Source organism: Pelodiscus sinensis, chromosome 5 (assembly GCF_049634645.1).
Source record: "Pelodiscus sinensis isolate JC-2024 chromosome 5, ASM4963464v1, whole genome shotgun sequence".
In the NCBI taxonomy this organism is placed as follows: domain Eukaryota; kingdom Metazoa; phylum Chordata; order Testudines; family Trionychidae; genus Pelodiscus; species Pelodiscus sinensis.
In genome coordinates this window covers 85,102,028-85,122,276 of record NC_134715.1, presented here as the reverse complement: position 1 = coordinate 85,122,276, position 20,249 = coordinate 85,102,028, and the positions used below count along the sequence as shown (strand labels likewise).

Genomic DNA, 20,249 nt, shown 5'->3' with positions numbered 1-20,249 from the left:
TGTTATGTTCCTGTTCATATTTTTTGAACTTAAAAGTTGACAGACAACCTTTATTACCAATAATATGTAATGTACTTTACAATGTTCCTGACATATTTCAGCTTCCTGGATTTTTTTTTCCATCTGGCCTTCAGATATGAAAGGCAGAGTGATTTAACACCTGTTTAGATTTGTCATCCATGTGACTAAATGAAAAGTATGCCGTTTGCAATAAACTTTGCATAAAATAGTTAATTTGCATTTAATTTTAATGGTTCAAAGAATGTCAGGCAAAATGGTCGGCCCTCACGCATGTTCACTTCATCAAATCTGGCCCTCTTTGAAAAAAGTTTGGACACCCCTGGTCTAAGGGCTTTCATGAGACAAACCACATAATGGCTGAGTGTGAACAGCTACATGGCAACTATCAGTTCCTGCACAATACAAATCAATGGTGTTTTTGGTACCCAGGTCATACTGGAGGGTTATGTGATATTAATTACTGCATTTTATTTCCTAATGTAGACAGTAAATTTAAAACATAGATCTGCATATATGTATTTTAAACTATATACTACCAAAATTAGCAGTATGTTCCCACACGTCTGCTAATTAATTTCCACGCCTTTATGGTTATGATATAAATGTTCATGAATACATAAAATGCTAAACAGAACTCTCAAAAACTGGCCATTTCTGACTAAGACAAATGAACATCAGCTCACCTTCATTTTCCCAGCAATAGCAACAAATTTATCTTTAATTGTTTCAATCCGGTTTCCGCCCTTTCTGTCCATGATGTCTTTCCATTTCTTACATGCATAAGGATTGATTCCCAAACCAACTTGACTGGGAGATAGACAGAAAGATTCCATTTAGGTAAGGAAAATGTCTACTCTTCAAAGAGACTATTTTTGTTCCATTTAGAAAAAACACCAAGAGATGAAACAATGGGCCAGCCATCTTATAAAACTGGTGTCTGTTCCTGAAAACATTTTTACGTACTCTATAACCTTCCAAGACCTTTGTCCTTTATATATATTTAAAAAAAAAAAGATTTCCCATGCCTAGGGGTAAAGAGTCTAATTTATCTGTCTAGGTCAGCCCAATCAGGATACTTGGAGGGAAGCAGCTATTTTGGGAACAAACTTCCAGTCATAAATTGACAATTCAAGTTAATTTCATTCAAAAGAGAACAGAGCTGTAGAAATCACTGGACTCCTTAAAAGAATTTCTTTAGGACAGTGGCCCTTGTGCAGGAAGCAACAGGCACCAAACGAAGTTTGTGGAAGTCATTTTATAAACAACCGGAAAGCAGAATGCTTTTTTTTTTTTTTTTAAAGGAAGTCTGGCCCTATGCAAAGCCAAGATAAGGGAAGCTGCATGTGTCTTTGTCAGAAGCACTCTCTATCATTGGCTACCATCAATCAGTGTAGTTCCTCTGAGATCCTTGTTTACAAAGATAACAAGCAACACCATATTCAGCAGCTGATTGGTGTAAGAAAAACCCCCACAAAGAACTGCAAGTCACATAAACAGCAAATTTCCTGTGTGTGTTGTGTTATTGTACTTGCTGTTGCCCAACAAGGTTTGACCGAAGGGCCCATATACGTGTTTGGAATCTAGCAACAAGGCAAGATGCCAGCGAAAAGAGTGTCAGACACAAGAAACAACAAGTGGTAGAGTTTCATAGGTAAGTAGCCCTTTCCTGTGGAATTCACTCTTTGCAACAGCCCTCCACCCTGATCCAAGAATCTGCAGACATTGTCCAGTAGCAACAGTTACTGCGCGTGGTTTTCAAGTGCCCGACACCTCAGTTACAAAATCCAGGTGTAAAATGCCCCTCATTCTCCAACCTGGCTGACCTGCATCAGTGTAAGATCCAAGGAAAAGGAAAACTGGCTTTGCACCAGTGTTCCTGTAAGCTGAGCACTTGGGAGGACACCCAGAAGAGATTAAAATGCTGCCCTGCTGATTAGCAGAATGCCCACAGTACCCACCTCAAGTAGCATGTTTATCTACTGGTGGTGCCCATCTACACATGTTTCAGTAGGCATAACACAATTTATTCTGCACGTGGGTGGAAAAAATTAGAGGGTTCATTGCTTTACACTCCCTCTGTGTCTCATTAACCACCAAGATGATTTGAGCAGAAGTTAGCACAGCCTTAGAGCTGCTCTACTCCATGTCCTACAGCAGGTAACCCTGAGGGACTGGTTCTGGGAGGAGGAGATCATTGAAGCACTGAGTGGCTCCAGTCATGTCCCCTTTCCCTTGATCACATCACCTATGCAGGGGCTGCAACAGCCACTACACTGACTTGCCACCACCCAGGGAGTCCCCTTACATGAAGGAATCTTCAGGTTAAATTGGATTTATAACCCCTTTGCACTACCAAAGTGCTACCCAGGTGGTTGGCTAGTTAGTGTTCAATTATTTGCATTTTTATATTTTTGTAAAGAACTGTTAAAACAAACAGGGCAGCAGCACTTTAAAAATCTGAATAGTTACAGAAATGAAGTGATGCCGATTAACTGGCAAATCATGCTGTACTTACTTAGGGCTGAAAGTACACTGCTCCTCTAACTGCCAGTACCACTGGATTTTGACTGGGGCCGGAATGGCATACACTGTGCAAGTTAGGACTTGAGTAGTCGCATATTTATAGGAATCAACGGGAGCCAATAAAGCATTCTCCCCAATCTGAGGTGGAACTGTAAGAAAAACATGCATGTTACATGCATAGCTCACGATAAAGGAGTGACAGTCTTTGCCCTATGCAATTATTGTTTGATAACAAGAACACAGTTTGTTCTGATATGCATAAAGCATTCTTTCACGGGGGGGCATCTCTCTCAGCATGACTCCCCACATTCCTCCCAGGACCTGAGTCTGTGTGATTTTGAGAGCCGCCTGCATGGAGCGGAGTGTTCTCAATAATCATAGAGCAAAAGAATCAAAGAAGTGTGCCAACTTCACACAGTAGCTTCAATACAAGCCAAACATTAAGTAATCCCTCTGAGTCTTATTTACAGCTACCCCTTAAGCCTTACAAATTATCCTTCAAATCGCCCTTCCCTTCCATTCCCATCCCCAGCCAAGAAATTTATATTACTTCCAGTATTAAGTGAATGGCCTCCCTGTCCCATTGTGTCCCCATCTCTACCCCCATCATACTTAGCAGAGCTACTTTTTTTAAAAGCCCTACTATTTTGGAAGCAGCTAGACAAGTATGTTTCCTGAGGAACAGAGTGCAGGAGGAGTGCGAGTGCAGTGGAGGTGGGGGAGAGAGAGGGTTAGAACTGAGCTGACAGCAGCAGGAAGGATGGGCGAGGTAGATGAGGACTACGACGTGAAACAAAAGCAGCAGGCGAGAACACAGAGGACAGGAAAAGAGCAGGACACAGAGGCAAAGAAATAATACACAGAAAATAAAAAACAAAACATTCTTTTAGCTAACAAGGAAAACCTGAAACCTTCGGAGTTGTAAAATACAGAATGAGGAGCAAACTGAAGATTGCATCTCAAACCTTGCCTGGATATAGATTCTCAGTGCATGGTTGAAACAATGTCTCTCCTGCATTCCCATGACGTGGTGGTTTTGAATTTTCTCCTTAGTATTTTTTGCCAAAATTAAATCAGGACAGTACATAGATCAAGGGCAGCATAGGGCTTTAAGGGCATCTCTATACTAGGAAATTATTTCAAAATAACTAAATTCAAAATAATAACTCCCCAAAATAACAAAATCAAAATAGCGTGACCACACTATGGGGGAGCCTCAAAGTTAGTCAAAGGCAGGCTCCATTACTGTGGATGTTTTACCTTGGCTTAAGAGCCCCAGGAGGCACTGGGGAGTAATTACTTCATATTACTCTGGGGAGCAGTTATTTCAAAATAGCAGCAGTGGAATGTCCACACTAGCGCTATTTTGAAATAACTATTTCAAAATAAGCTTATTCCAAAGAAAGCTGGAGTGCCGATTTCAAAATAACCAGCCCATTATTTTGAAATAACGGGCTTAGTGGTGTGGACACTCCACTTATTATTTTGAAATAAGGGGGGTATTTAGAAATAACCTCCTAGTGTAGATCAGGGCTAAGAGACAGGAATTCTGTCTACTCTTTCTGTCCATGAATTTTAATTCAAGAAGTGTTAGCAAACTACATACACACATATACAACAAAAAGAGAAAGGCACTGTTCATATCTCACTTACCATTCACAACCAGGTGAAAGGTGTGTCTCTGTTGCTCCTTGTTAATGGGGTTTGTGAGTACAATGGTGTAATTCCCAGCATCCTTTTCACTTGCCTCAGTAATTGTTAATGTGTAACCAAGTCTAATTGTATGATTTGTGCTGATGGCTTTTCCATTTTTATACCTAAAGAAAATACAATGTAACTTGAGTATTTTAGTGAGCCAGCTTGACACAAAATATCACAATCTGTTTTAAAGGCATTGCATGCTGACTCCTACCATTTTGCTTCCGGCGGAGGATAGCCAGTAAATCTCACAGGGATTTTGACTTGGTCTCCTACCCTTGTCTCCACCACAGACCCCATTCTGTCCAAAAGGATGAAAGGCTTTTCTGCAAGAAATAAATTGATGGGCTTGAAACAAAACATTGCCTCTCCACATGGCCAGGAAAGTAAACTGTCTCTCACTTGTTTAGTGTTTAGCTGTAGGTGAAAAGCAGTGCAGGTTGAACCTCTGCGGTCCAGGACTCTCTGGTCTGGACCATGAATGTTGCTGGACTAGAGGGCCCCAGCACAGAGGTTGCCAGTGGCTAAGAGCAGAGCCGGCCAGTGGGGCAGCATAGACCACAGAGCATCAGAGCCTGCTGCTGACTGGGCTGAGAAGCCAGCAGGGGCGCTGAAGCCCACAAGGTGGGAGGGCAGAGCTCACAGCTAGCAGGGCTGCCAGAGTCCGCAGGGCAGAGACGTGCTGGGGCCACTGGAGCTTGCAGAGCCACGGAGCCCACAGGGCTGCTGCAGCCAGGGGTCCTAGGGCAGTAGTGCCAAACAGTTGTGGAGAGGAGCCCAGCGGAGAGCTGGCCCACCCTCACTTCCCATGCACACTGGCACACAGGGATACTCTGTACCACACAAGGATATGCTACCCCTCACCCTAGGCCAGGCCTTCTCCCTCGTCCCTTGCGCAGAAAAGTGAAGTAATTCAGCTTCCAGGGGACTCATGATAGCAAAAGACCACACAGCAACCTTCTGCACCAATGCTGTGCCCTCCCTAGCTTCTGTTGCCTTGTAACAAAACAAGCAATGCAAGCCAAGTGCTGTAAAGCATGTGTTCAGTAACACAATTGCTCATTTCAACCTCTCCAAGGTTTCCAAATAGAAAATCAAACAAAAGAGGCTCCACGTTTTCATTTCAGCTAACAACAGTGTTCAAAATGACATGCTACTGTTGCATAATTGGGAAGAGACTGAAGCTATGTGAAGTTTTGCAACCCCCCAAAATTCTGCAACTTTGAAAGGATTTACACTTCTTTTCTGCAACCACAAAAAACTGTAGTCAGCCCAACAGCATGACTGGCCTTTTGGTTAATACCAAACAGAGTATCAATATCTGATACAGCTGTGATAGAGGGGAGCATTTTTTGTCCTGGCAGAAGGATGGACTCAATCTTTTCTCAAGGTCCTTTCCACTTCTAATGACTATGATCAGTTTGAACTGACAAAGTGCTGAGTGCAAAATCATGATTTTAAGTCAGCCTTTGTGCTCTTATGCAAGACACACAGTACACCCTTAACTTGCAGTGTCTCTGCACTAATTAATATTGGACCAAATCCTGAAGTTCTCTCTCATTCATTCAAAAAAAAAAAAAAACTGCAGCCAATGGAGTTCTCCTTGATTGAGGATTGAGGAAGGATTTGGCCAAAGTAATTTCCTCTGAGTCTTTTCCTTATGACCAAAAGTAAAGCGGAATCCATGTTTCGGAATCCATGTTTCAGTATCCAGAAAGTCCCTGGCCGGATTCTACTTCTCTTAATCACAAGTGATACCTTTCTGTTGGTAGCCACACTGAACTCAATCGAGCTATCTGTGGAGTCAGATACTATTCATTATGAGTAAATGTGCCAGAATCTGACTCTAAATATACCATTTCAAATTTACAGTATCCCTGAGGGGAGAATAAATAAAGGGCCTGCCAGTTGATTTCAGTGGTAATTACATCTAAAGTCCTAAGAGAAATAGAAAAACTTTGAGCTATAACAATACTAAAAATTAGAAGCAATGGAAACACTGCATCTGAAGTGTCTCTGTTTACACTGAGAACGTTTTGATTGACATACCATGCTGCTAATGGCTTTCAACTTTTGCATTTTCCATTCCATCAGTGCCCACCTATAAATAGCCAGAATTAAATCAGAGAATTCCATACCATGGACAATGACATACGTGCTGTTCTTCTTAGTCATGCGGCCACTGAATGCTGTGCAGTTATATCGGCCTCTATCACTTAAGGTAACATGGTCTATGGTCAGAGTGCTTACGAACTTCTTTGGCTCATTCCCGGACGATGTTTTCAAGTCTCTGACTACAGCACGTTTGCCCTGTAACAGAGTAAAAGCTCTGAGAAGCAGTTCATTCCAACTTCTCCTCGACTCTCCTCACCAATGGCAGTTTAGCCAGTAGGCCAATGGGGCCCATCCTCAGGAGGCCCTGAAAAAATGTCCCAATCCATTCTGCCCAGTAATCCTGTTGGGGTGTGAGGTCGGGGCATGGAGGTTTCCCCTGCTCTGCCTGCCCAGTACTCCTGCCAGGATACAAAGGAAGCCACAGTGGCCCAATCCCACTCCCCAGCAAGGGAAGTGAGGCAAACCCCACCACGCCAACCCTGCTCCTGGCAGAAGCAGCAGGGGAAGTAAAGAGGAAGAGCAGGCAGAAGGGGTGAGTGGGAGTACCTGCACTTGCTCCGGCCCTGACCCTGAAACACTGTAATCCACCTCTGCTCCGCAGTACATATTATATAGGCTGCCGATTCCTTCTCTTCAGAGATCATCATCAGCTGATGATACTATTTAGGAGTGGGTAAGTGGGTAACCCAAACTGCTATCTTAGGAAGCTAAAATGACAATGGACGCTAAGACACAGGAGCACCCTTATCCCTCTGTGTTTCAGAGCTCAAGAACATGGGGTTAGGAAACAACTGTTTTACCTTAACAGAAGGGTGATCCCATCTGAAATCAATTCCAACATTTGGCTCCGTCCTCACAGTACAATTTAGAACTAGTTTCTCCCCTGCTGCCAGCTCTACTTGGTGATAAGGGTGCATAGTCAAGTCATAAATTCTGTACCCTGGAAAAAGCAAAAGGAACAGCATTTGTAAAAAACAATCTGCTGAATGACATAAGGTTGCTGCTTTCCTGGTGTCATTTAGTCTTCCCTTTGAAGTGATGCTCCCAGAGCAGAAATCCTAAGAAGCTTGAGCAGTGGGGAGATGGGCATACACCCAATTTCAAGAAGTGGAGATTTTGGAGGTGGAAAGGATGAGGGTGCCCAAAAATTGTACTGACACATAATGGATCTCGGGCATGTACAATCTACTTTCAGATTTTATCACATGCAAAATAAGTGAGCAACTGTGAGATCATTTGCTAGAAGCTCCCTCGTGGTCAGACACAGTAAAGTACAAGAAGCTGGCAGAGTGAGCCCCCAATACTTCTAAGCTGGTCACAGAAAGGTGTTTGAGACAGAACCTGGCAGCGGCTAAGCATCCTCAACCCTTATGAAACCCACTCCCTAAATATTTTGATAGACCAAAAGTTGGCATCAGGTGATGTGCTTGGAACTTTACCAACAACAAAAATGTCCTAGCATAAAACTTGCTATAAAAACATATCAGAAATATATCCAGAAATCCTGAATGACTCAAAAATCAGGTATAGGATGATGAATTGAGGGAAACTGCTGCTGCTAAAAGGGAGAGGGCTTGCGAGATACTCCCTATTTTTTTTTTCTTCCTCTCTTTGGGAATCTCTGACTTTAGATAAGAACGTGCTGTTCCTACCTTGTCAATGCCACATTACCACAGTGAAACTCAAGAGGTTGGGGATTTGCTCTTCCAACCCTGGAGGTGGAGTTTGCTCTACAGTCCAGGAAGAACACTGCCATTTCAGCATAGGTGGGGGCTTAAGAGGAGTCATCATGTTACCTCTGGTTCTGAATGAGCAGTAGAGCTTTAATGTGTCAGAGCCATATTCATCCCAGTTAGTCCCCAGGCATTAGTGTGAAGGAAGACAAGAATTTCTTGAGGGCAGGCTGTTTTGCATTTCTAGTGTGATATGCTCTTTTGAAACTCCCAGATTCTCCTCAGAGCAAGCTAGAACCCTCTCCTCTTCTCTGAGCTGCTATGAGCTGGGCCAACAGCTTTGCCAGGCCCTTAGGCAAGATAAGAGGCCCTGCTCTGTGCTCCTGGAAGGGGTAGGCCCTTGAGTGGAAGGGGCAGGGCTGGAGATAGGCAGTCCTCAGTGCTGCCTGCAGGCATGCCATGTGGTACTCTGGCAGTAATTTAAAGGGCCCAGGGCTCCAGTCACCGCCACAGTAGTAGCAGCCAGAAGCTCAAGACCCATTTGTATCTCCGAGCCCTGGGAAATTGTCCCCTTGGAGTGCCAGTTCTCAAGGTCCCTTCACTTGTGCTTTAGTCTCTCCGTGATGACATTCATTACAAAAGAGAAAGAGAGTTTAGGAAAAACGAAATCCTGCATAGTTGAAAAAAAGACACCAGAAAGCAGTTCAGGTAAAATCCCAAGTATAGATATCAGTGATTCATCCAAAAAAGTACACAACAACATTTTCCCTTTAAATTCAGGTGTGTGTTTTTTCAAAACAACATATATGAAAACCCATTTGTGTTAACTATAGTTTCAGTATTCCTGATTTACAGCCCAATCAGATGAAATGGCTCAATATGTTGCACCAAGAAAAATAATATTGCTTAAAACAATGACCATAAAGAGTCATCTTTGGCTCACCTACAACCACAACTATGTACATCACAGACTGGTAGCTTTCATCATTTATTTTAGCTTCGCAGAAGACCATGCCGGCATAGGTGATCAGGTTACTGGGAATAGTGAAGCCTTTTTTATTATCCCATGAAATTGATTTACCGTCAGGAACAAATACCTTTTCTGGATACCTCTGTTAAAAAAAGATCAATAAAATATAGTTAAACTCCAAAACTAAACAAATTCAAAATTGTTAGTCTAATATTCATGACAATGTTATGGATGCAGTCTTGGCATCCTGACTCAGGCCACGCTCACTTTGCAGTCAACCGATGTTTACACAAGGAGAGTGGTATTATTTGCTAGCAGTGATAATGTTACCATTCTGTTCATAAGTTTCATAAACTCCAGAAATAAGATGCTAAGATATTGTATTAATGTTAAATTTTGCTACTTCTAGAATAAATAGGAAATAATTGACTTTTTTCTTACCGCATAAAGTGATACGTTGAGATTTGATATGGATCCAAGACATGGAATCACCACTGTTTTGTTCCCAGTAATGTATATAACACCAAGCTGATCACTAACTGAAGTCACAAATGGAGATCTGTAATCTAGAAGAATATTTGATTTGTAAATCACCACCGTTTGCATTTATTATAATCTCTTGATTTGGAAAGAACCCAACCTGCTATGTTTCGCTCTTGTCTTTCATTTCCTATCTATTCCCTTTGTTATTTGGAAAACATTTCTATTTTTCTTGTATGTAAATGGAGATTAAATTGACATCACTGTGCAGTTTAATTCCTCCTTGTCTAACAGTACCATCATGCCCAAATACACAGTAATAGTGTCAAAACAATTCTGGGAATTCCATGCCTGACCCCGAAGTCTTTACACAGGCAGAACTCCAATTTAAGTCAATGTGCCTTCTGCTTGCTTAAGGACTATAGCAATGGATCCCAGTATTGGTAAAAGGAGCTAAGTGCTTCATAACCCCTAAAATAATGGCTATTCTTTTTAAAATTCTCAACAATAAATAAGTGGCTTTATAAACAACCCTATATATTAAAAACCAACTTTTCAGAATTCTGACTATAAACTATAGAAACAAACCTGTGCATGGTGTGGTGCACAGGTAATTGAAGCCAGATAATCAAAAGGGAAAATATTCAGGGGCTTACTCTAATGTCATTCTGTGTATGCAGCTACCTAAACTGCATACATAATTGAAGGATTTATAGTTGCAGCCACATGCATTTTATAAGCGCAACTGCGAGTACTGTTTTGAAAAGTCAGTCCTTGAAGTCGACCTGGATTTCCCCAGAGTCCCACAGCTGTAATACAGACAAAATTTCAGACTTGACCTATGCATTGTCCTGTTTAGATAATACAAATGTGACAGCTATGTATTGCTTTTAAAATTGTACAAATACACCCTATAATCCTCCTATGTGTGTAACTCCTATTGAAGCCAATAGGAGTTCTTCATTCAAAGAGATCAGTTCCCAGTATTGATGTGTAGGCTAGTGTTTGTAGAAGTAAATTAGACTAATTGCTGCACATCAGTGCTTTTTTTGTAAAAAAAAAAAAAAAAAAAAAGGTGCCAGTACTCCAGGGGAAAAAAGTTGTTGAGCTCTGACTGGAGGTGCCAATACTGCGTACCGGGCAGTACCGCTACAAGAAAAGCACTGCTGAACATATCGTTTTTATTAATCCTGCAAACAGGTACTTTTCTATTTATAGTAAATAGCATAGGGTATGTCTACACTACCCCCCTAGTTCGAACTAGGGGGGTAGTGTAGACATACCCATACTGACATATAGATATTTCACACAATTTGCATACAGAATGTCAATTTCACAAAGCCAAGAATTCCAATATCAGGAAACTAGTCCCAATTTTAATTGTAAAGATAGCCTGGTCAGCAGGACAGAAAGAAGTGCTGCAGGCTCATCTTTGTGAAGGTGAAAGCCAGGAGGTCAAGCTCAGCATGAAGTAATCTTTTATGTGATGCAAATGTCTCACTTACAACTTATGGTGATCATTTGTTCCATACCTGATAAATATCTCTAAAAGCTGCCACTGAGAAGAAAAGCTGTGATCAAGGATCTCACAGTTTACTATCAAAAGATGTTCCTACCATCACAGCTAAAACATATGCTAAGTTTCTGCTGCTACATTGTTGTTTACTGTGCCACCCAAATGCATGTATAGAGTGTAGGCAAATGTATCTGTGTGATACGATCTGCAAAGAACTAAGAGGGATAATGAAAAATACAAACTGAGCAGAACCTTCATTCAAAACCCAGCCTAAGGGGAAAAAAAGTTGGTTTCTGAGAGTCAAATAAGTTTGGCTGGCTTTTTGTACATATTTTTGCACAAACATTGTGTCTCCACATTTTGACTGGATATGCAAGCACTGAAAAAACCATGAGATGCCCTTCTGCTACATAAAGTGTAAAGCTTGATACAATGGGAAACGCTAGACATCTCATGAAAGCAGTCTGATTTCCCCCGCTTCCGTGGTTGTTATGATGTCCTGTTTCAATCTACTTTAACAATGTTAAGGAATAGTTTCTGCAGTTATTTCCTATGCAGAATGGCTATAAACTTCATTGGAGTTCGATGAATCCCAGCACCTACAGAATAAATGCATAGTTCTACTCTTGTTTTCCTTAAAACCTTGAAAAAAATGGACTGGTAACTGCTTTCATCTCAGGCTCACAGTCTCCAGCCTACAACTGTTGATCTTGATGCATATGCTTTGCTAAATAGGTTTTCCTGTGGGCAATTCAATGAACGTTACTTTAAAACAAAGTTTTTTGAAATGCTTGTTACACCTTTGTTTCTTTTCACCTTATTGTTAGGTAGGAATCATGTAAGACACTTGCAGCCACCTACCTTGAACATAGATATAAATGCTTGCAGTTGCCTGGGAGTCTCTGTAAAAGCACTTGTAGTCCCCAGTGTCATTCCCTATTACTTTTGTGAGAGTGAGCCTCTTACAATAGGGGCCGTCCTGGCAGTCCGTCACTGCCAGATGTTTTTCAGAACTACTCTGATTGTTAGGCAACAGCCATTCCACAGCTCTTTGACCACTAGCAAAACAAATGAGAAAGACATATTAGGCCAGGAGGGGCTGAGGGGCATGCTACGTCCACGTCAGGAAAACTGAGCCCTACTCATTCTCGAATGGCCTGTTTTAACTTCAAGACAAATTGCTACTAGACAAACTTAAACCATTAACATTAAGAAACACTAAATCTGATAAAGGAATATTAAGAGGTGATGAATCCAAGACTCCAAAAAGGGGAGGCAACTGAGATGACAAAGGCTCTGCTTTACCCCCAACCAACTCTATGTTCCAGAGTACTCTCCCCAATGCCTGCTGCTTGCACCACATCTTTCCCACACAGGAAGAGTGGCTGAGGCTACCCAGGGATTACATTAATGCATCTGACACACTAGACCTGGGATGAAGAACGTAAGGCTCAGGGGCTGGATGCATCCTCCAGCTTATCTGGATCTGACCCCTGAGACTCAGGGCTCTCCCCCAAGCATCAGGAAGCCTACACCCCCACTGCAGGTCTGGAGGACAGCAAATCTACTAGCTTAGGCCCGCCCTAGGCTCTGGTGCGTGAAGGGAATGTATGGAGTGTCTTTCTCTTCTCAGTTGGTGGCCACATCAGTGAGGATTTGGGTGAGAGTTTTGGGGGGTATTTTGGTTTCTCACTTGTGTGTGGCCCTCACCTGATTTTTCCTTGGGTCAGTGGCCCACAACCCAAAAAAGGTTCCTCATCTCTGCACCTGACTCTTGAGAATATCCCTTGATTAACCAATAGCTCTTATTTTGTTCTTTATTCTCCTTGTGATCTAATTCTGTAAGAGTATGTCTACACTTCATTCCTCTCTCGAGAGGAATGCAAATGCAGACACCCGAAATTGCAAATGAAGCAAGGATTTAAACATCCCACGCTTCATTTGCATAATCGAGTTATGGCACTACTGTGAAATAACCCCATTTTTTCTCTCAAAATAGCGCTATTTCAAGATAAAACCCTTCCCTCGAAATAACCCTTAAACATCATTTTTTGAATAGTAAGGGTTATTTTGAGGGAAAGGTTTTATCTCGAAATAACCCCGTTTTTTTCTCTCAAAATAGCTCCATAATGCAATTATGCAAATGTAGCACAGGATATTTAAATCCCCATTTCATTTGCAGTTTCAAGAGTCTGCATTTGCATTCCTCTTGAGCGAGAGAGAGAGAAAGAGAGAGAGGGGAATGAAGTGTAGACATACCCTAATACTTAGCCCTTGGCCTGCAATGGAGAAAGGGTTTGCGCAAGGTTCAGGAAAGAGGAAGGGTTCACCTCTCTATACAATTAATTAATAAATCATTGTCATAGTGATAATGAAAGCCAATGTTTCCCTTACCTGCAAGTAATATTTAGAGTATCATTTGCAGTTATTGCAAGGATATCTTTTTGTATGCTAAGACTTGGCTGATCTGGAGAAATAAACAAGCCTGCAAAAGAAAAGCAATAAATCAGAAAATCACTGCAAAAAAGGGGAAAGAGAGCATGTTTTAAGTTGACCTATTTGTTTAATGTGTTAAATGTTCTACAGCTTTTCACACATCCCAGTAGAAGTTCACGAGCTCTGTCATAACAGGAAGAATGGGCAGATGGTCATGAGCTAGCAGAATAGCTCTGCAATTCATAAAGCTCGGGTGGAGTTCCTGTTTTTTTGCATTACCAACTTCAAGGTCTAACAAAAGGATATGGGACATTGAAATAAAGTGAACCTTCATCTGATGATCTCACTCCCTTGGGAAAACTCTTATAGTAAATTGAATACATACATTTGCCAAGGCTGCTGATTAATGAATTCTGCTAAATTATTTTGCATAGTGCATCATAAACTCAAGGTCATTTGACCCAGTCTTGTTTTCCTTTATCGCATTTTCTAATGTATCTCCTTTGTTGCTTGAAACCCTAAGAAAACCTGTTTCTATCAAACCTTATTTAGGTGATTGGTTCCACGGCATTCGGGGAGAATACTCATGTCAGTTAAAGCTTGCAGATAATTTCCAATATTTGTTCTGATGTAACTGTCCTGCCCATGCAACCTTTCAAAGAACACAATGAGATGTTTTTGCCATTTATTATCATACTCACTCCCTTTGGGAATTCTGTGTCAGTAAAGGATGAGTACACATATCTGAGTAAGTTCTGAAACATTGCCTTGGCCAGACAACACGGCGTACTTAATGCAAATTCAGATGTACAAGGAGCAAATGAGTGAACGTGCACAATAAAATGAACAGCGATGGTACAGACTGGACCTCCTTTAACCAGGACTCCCTGGTTCAGCATCGTCCGTGGTCCATCCTAGACCACAGATATTCCTGGACCATAGAGCCCAGGAAGAGGGCAGTCTGGCAGGAACACTGTAAGGGGCACCGGCGACTCAACCGGGAGTCCAGAGTGTGTATGTGCGGTGGGGGAGGAGAGACAGCATGGCAGGGAGTTCTGGCCCCAGCTGAGCTCCCTGGCCCCAGCAGCAGCCAGGCCTGGCCCTGGCCAGGGAGCTCTGACCCCAGCGGCAGCCAGAGAGCTCTTGGTTCCAGCTATGGAGCTCCTGCTGCATTCTGGCTCCAGCAGCCACAGAACTCCAGCCCCAGCAGCCAGGGAGCTCTGGCCTGGGCCGCGGAGCTCTGTCCCCATCCCTCCACCCCAGCCACAGAGCTCCAGCCCCAGCTGTGGAGCCAGGTGGCTACAAAGCTCTGCCCTGGCTGTAGTGCCAAGCAGCTGTGGAGCTCTGCCTCACTGACAGTAAAGTCATCCTAGAGCTAGGGGCTTCACTATCTCGCCACAATTTCATCATATTTTTATCAAACCTTTCCTACAGAGATTCTTTGACAATAGGGTTCAGATAATTGATTTCTGTTGCACTTTACTGTAGAAAGCCATCACTAAGGTAAAAATTTGAATTAAGAAGGAAAATCAAATCAAATTTATAACTTACTCTTTATCATAGGATTTGCAAATAATGATTTATCTAATCTAATCGTCCAGCAAACAGGTTTAAATCTTTCTGGACTAAATCCTCCTCCCATTTGCGTGCCTTCAACAAAACTAGTGTACAGCTAAATAAGAGTCCCTAGAAGTGTTCGATACTAAAACTGAGATTTTATTCTCATTCAGTGTTGCTTTGTTAGACGTAAAAACTAAAGTAAAATAAGCTCCATTTAGTCAAGAATGTTCAGCCTTAGTCAAACTGACCATTGTATGGCTAGATTGTTTTCTTCAAGGTGAAACATCATGCCATGAACTAAAATTACTCTTATGCATATCTCTAAGGAGAGTATTCCAAAAGAAAATACATTGGTAACTTACATATGCACTTCAAAAAAAACATGATATACAAATATGAGGATCAATAAAATAGTATTACTTGTTGTGTAAACATGCAAATGTTTGGTATTAAATTAATATCCATATTATAATAGTCAAAATGTTTGAGTTCCAAACACAAGCATAATTTTAATTATATGAATATCCATATTAGAATAGCCAAAAAAGGTTATTTTTGTGTTAGACACAGGCATTATTTTAGTTAACTTCCAAGTCATCCCAATTTATTTAATTTCTGCTAAAATATTAATTTCAGTATGATTGTTATCACTGGGCTTAGTCTCAGTCTAAATAGCCTCCTTTAATGAGAAAGAGAATAGCATAAATGTATCATGTTGAATTTCAAGAATTTTGTACCACTTATTCCCAAGACAACGGTATAGTGAACAGGTGATTATTTCCAGGCACTCCACTCATTCTTGTTTAGGCTGTAGAGGCAGGAGTTAGTTGTATTTTGTGTCTTGCACAGCATATTGTTAGCTCCTCACAGACAGAAGGAAACTCCTTTTCCCCCATCTTGTTTCCCCATTCCCCCCTTTTCGTTAAGATCTGCCTTGGCCATGGGAAAGTTTGGCAAAACTGCCTGGCGCTTGGTGAGTTTTCTACAAAAGATGCAGGGATGAAATTATGGCTCCATCTCTACACATGCTGATCAGCCTGCATGGTCACTCCAAATTCTCCTGGTAAAGCCATGGCCTGTGCACCTGCCTATTCTCTCGTGCAAGGCACAGGATGTCCTGTCCTTTGCAGCACCTGAGCAGGAATAAGGAACAGCCTCTTCCTCTGGAGACCTCAGGGGAAGGAGGAGGCCATGGCCAAGGCTAAGACCTTTAACAAGCTCCGTAGGCAAAATCTCAGCTGGAGCTATAAATGGGGGTGACTCCCTTGGCTTCCCTTTCTCAACTCACCCAAGAAGACCGTCCCCAGGTCACCAGGCAACACAAGCCAGGGGCATAGGGTGAAATCCTCCCTCTACTGAAGCCAAGACCAAACCCCCCATTGACTTCAACAGGGGCAGGATTTCCCCGGGGGGTTTATTCCGCCTGCCCCAGTCCCTATGTTCTGGCTCCATGCGGTTCGCTTTGGGGGCTGGGACAAACCTCCCGTCGCTTCCCACGGCAGCAGGATCGGGCCCTGCTGCATCTCCGGGGTTAGCCCTCGCCCGGCTGCTCCCATCAGAGCATCTGCCCCGAGGCTCTGGCACTTCCCGGCGCGCCTGCCCAGCCTGGTCTCCCCGCATCTGCGCTCCATGGGCCGGAACCCCCCGGGCTCCCCGCGCGCCCCTCACCTGCAGCCGGCGGGCTCCCCAGCCACAGCAGCAGCGCCAGCGCCACCGCCACCGCGTCCTCCATCGCCCCCCGGGAGCGGGCTCCGGCTGCTGCCAGCGGCGCCTTGTGCGCAGAGCGGGCGGGCGGGCGCTAATCCTGGTGCCGCTGGGGCGAGTCTCTGCGCCCTGGGTGCGGGCAGGGCCGCTCCGCGCGAGCTGGGGCTGTGCCAGGGCATCGCAGCCGGCGCCCGCAGCGCCTCTTCTTTATTCCGGGGGAGGAGACAGACTCCTGCGGTGCCTCCCACCTGCCCGCCCCCGGCCTTCCCCTCGCCCCGCCTCCCCTGGGGCCTGGGCGCACGTGGCCGCTCAGCCCGCTGCAGTGTAGTGGCCCAGCAGCGCCCTTCGCCCCCAGCTTGCAGCGCTCAGACAGATGGGCTTTTATCGAGTGACCAACCCTCGGCCTCTCACCTCCCCTGCCTTCAGTGGGGCTTAACCATGGAGGGGGCTGGTGCATCTGCTTCTTTAAGCACTTGGCTGATCCTGCAGAGTCTTAACATCATGATTTGAGGACTTCAGAGCCTGGGGTTTAATTACAGACATAGGTGTTGGAATGGGGGTGCTGCAGGTACTGCCACACTACCTGGCTTGAAACAATAATGACAACCCAAATCCATGATTTCCACCTTCAGCATTGCCACGGCACCACTAATTACAGGAATGGGAGAGAATTTTGCAACTTGCAATGTGCAGGCAACTAGATCATGATGGTCCCTTTTGATCCTAAAGTCTATGAGATTCACTGCAAACACTGATGCATTTTGCTTAATCCATCCCAGTCAGCAGGCTTTATTAGAGAATAACAGCCCAGAGACAATCAATTTGGATCATATAGCCAGTTAAAGACTGCTGGCTTCAAGTACAATTCCTGAACATAAACTATATGTGCTTCAGCAGCAAGATCTTGTAAGCACTAGCCCTGGGGGGTTCCCAAACTACTCAGACATCACAGCTAAGGGAAAGGATATTTTACTTGGGCTGGAAGGAAAAGGAAAACTTGCAAATACCCTCTGTACAGAGCCTTGGATTAAAAAGTTGCAATTCTAAGTGAGCAATTATTGTAAGCATTTGGGTCCTTGGAGGTGGTGCAGTAAAGAGTGGGGGCTCTTCAGACCTAATGCCTAAGGTGCCCTCTCTGGTCCAGTCTCTGTTATTCATATCAAATAGGATCTTGTGGGTTTCCAGGCAGGCTCATATAGGCCAAGTCCAGACTAGCGAGCAATGTCAAACTAAGATACGCAAGTCTAGCTACATGAATAGCTACAGCTACAACTTACCACAGCATCCCTACTTTGAGGGCTCAACAGGAAAAACTCTCTCATCAACTTCCCTTTCTCTTCTTGGTCCAGTGGATTATCAGAGTCGACAGGAGCGTGATCAGCGATCAAATTAGCAGGTCTTTTCTAGACACGTTAAATCGAATCCCAGGACATCAATCTATGCAGCAGTATGTGTAGACAAGTGTATCACTGGGCTCCCTCTGCACTTGTTCTCTGCCCAGGCACTCCTGTTCCCCCACAAGTCCTACATAGACTTTTAATGTCTGGCAGTCACAGCCTGTCTACATATAGTACTACTGCATATGGTTCCTGTCTCCACCTTTTAACCAGCTCCCTTCTTGCAAGACAAGATTGAGAGGCAACTGGAGACAGGGTGTATGTTTGTGAAACAAACAAACAAACAAACAAAAAAGCAAGCTACTCAAGGGAAGGCCAATCACCACATTGGGCACATTGCTTATGTGTTTCTTTAAAGAGCCTTTGTCTCCCTTTTTAAATTGTAAAATCTTTGTAGTGGGGACAGCAACTGTGCCTTCCTTTCTGTTTGTACAGTGTCCAGTAGGGATGTAAAATCCCTTTTTAAAAGTTAAATGGTTAAACGTTATATTGAGCGGGTTAACCAGGATCCCACAGACAAGGGGGTCTCTCCAGCCCAGCCAGGCTGGACCAGCCCCCTGCACACAGTAACTCCTACTCCACCCTGGGTTGCTCCGCCCAAGCTGGGATGACTGAACCAACTGTGCCATGGATGGTGGAGCCTGGGGGACTGCTCAAGCGGGGCTGGGCCCACAGCAATTCAGCATAGACCAGCCAGGCCACCAGTTAACCAGTTACCCACTTAACCCTTTACATCCCTAGTGTCTAGCACACTGTGATCATCCCTGGAAACAAATAAGTCAGTGATGTGGGCTGAATAGCAGGGGAGGAAGGTGACTTTTGCCACAGCTTTTTGGATGTTCTGGTAAAGAACAAATTAAGGAAGTGTTATTTACCTCTTCACATAACAAGATACTGTAAAATCTGGAGTATAATGTGCACCTATGTATAATGAGCATCCGCCTTTTAAAGGTCAAAATTCTTGAATAAACTAAACTCTTATCTATAATCCGCACCCTCATTATACTCGAGATTTTAAGGTATGCATAGGAAGGAAGGGGCTCGCGCCTGCTGCGGGGTCCCCCTGCCCAGCTGAACTCATGCAGGCTGAGCTCACACCTGCTGGGGGAGCCTCTCCAACCCAGCTGTCCGCATGCCAAGCTTGCGCCTGCTGGGGGGGGGTGTCCCCCGCCCAGCTGACAGCACGCTGAGCTCGCGCCTGCGGGGCCCCACCCCACCCCAGCTCAGCCCAGCCCCGCCCAGCTCATGCCTGCTGAGGGTGAGTTTAAAACTTTTTTAAAAACCTCCTATAAATAATGCGCACCCCGACTTTGATGCTAAAAAAAACGGGGGAAAATTGTGCATTATATTCGAGATTTTACGGTACTTGGTGATTACCTAATGAAATTAATAGGCGGAAGATTTTTTTTTAAAAAGGAAGTATTTTTTCACCCAATGCTGTCAGCCTGTGGAACTCATTGCCAAAGGATCTTGTGAAGGGCAAAAGTAAAACTGTGCTAAAGAATTAGATAAGGTCATGGAGGGCATGGTCATTAGCTAACATGGTCGGGGACTCAACGCCATGGTCTGGGTGTCCGTAGCCCTCTCACTGCCAGAAGTTGGGATGGGAAGACAGGGGATGGATCACTCAATAAATCAGCCTGTTCTGTTCATTCTCCCTGAAACATCTGGCACTGGCCACTGTCAAAAAACAGGACACTAAAGTAGATGGACTGCCAGAGAAGCAGAGGCTTATAGTTGGCTTCCTGAGTGCCTTCCCCGTTGCTGCACTGAGGCTACGTCTACACTACGAGTTTTCTCGGCAAAAAGCATGCTAATGAGGGCCTCATTTGCATGAGTCGCAATCTCAATTGCATATTTTCTGCTGATCTGTTTTTGCACTGTGGTTTTTGCGCAAAAACAAGCAGTTTGAACATTTTCTCTTTGAGCAAAAACTCCTTTTTCCACAAGATCCTTATGCCCCAAAAAAGGAGGTTTACCGATCTTGTGGAAAAAGGGGTTTTTGCGCAAAAATAAAATGTCCTCACTGCTTGTTTTTGTGCAAAAACCCTAGCACAAAAACAGATCGTCAGAAAATATGCAAATGAGATTGTGACTCATGCAAATGAATCCCTCATTAGCATATTTTTTGCAGAGAAAACTGGTAGTGTAGACAT

General features: G+C 43.7%; 1 protein-coding gene across 2 annotated transcripts in view; it reads right to left on the bottom strand.

Annotated features, from left to right (window-relative positions):
- Window positions 1–16,889, bottom strand: part of KDR (kinase insert domain receptor) — a 46,896-nt gene extending 30,007 nt beyond the window's left edge. For both annotated transcript variants that reach the window (XM_075930408.1, XM_075930409.1), the window contains exons 1-11: window positions 16,661–16,889; window positions 13,391–13,481; window positions 11,858–12,054; window positions 9,442–9,566; window positions 8,974–9,142; window positions 7,158–7,297; window positions 6,381–6,552; window positions 4,457–4,568; window positions 4,198–4,361; window positions 2,537–2,693; window positions 705–828 (exon numbers count right to left, since the gene is read on the bottom strand). In XM_075930408.1, coding sequence (XP_075786523.1) covers window positions 705–828; window positions 2,537–2,693; window positions 4,198–4,361; window positions 4,457–4,568; window positions 6,381–6,552; window positions 7,158–7,297; window positions 8,974–9,142; window positions 9,442–9,566; window positions 11,858–12,054; window positions 13,391–13,481; window positions 16,661–16,724 — 1,515 coding nt within the window. In that variant the 5' untranslated portion in view covers window positions 16,725–16,889. The remainder of the gene's footprint in view (window positions 1–704; window positions 829–2,536; window positions 2,694–4,197; window positions 4,362–4,456; window positions 4,569–6,380; window positions 6,553–7,157; window positions 7,298–8,973; window positions 9,143–9,441; window positions 9,567–11,857; window positions 12,055–13,390; window positions 13,482–16,660) is intronic.
- Between the last annotated feature and the right edge of the window lie 3,360 nt (window positions 16,890–20,249).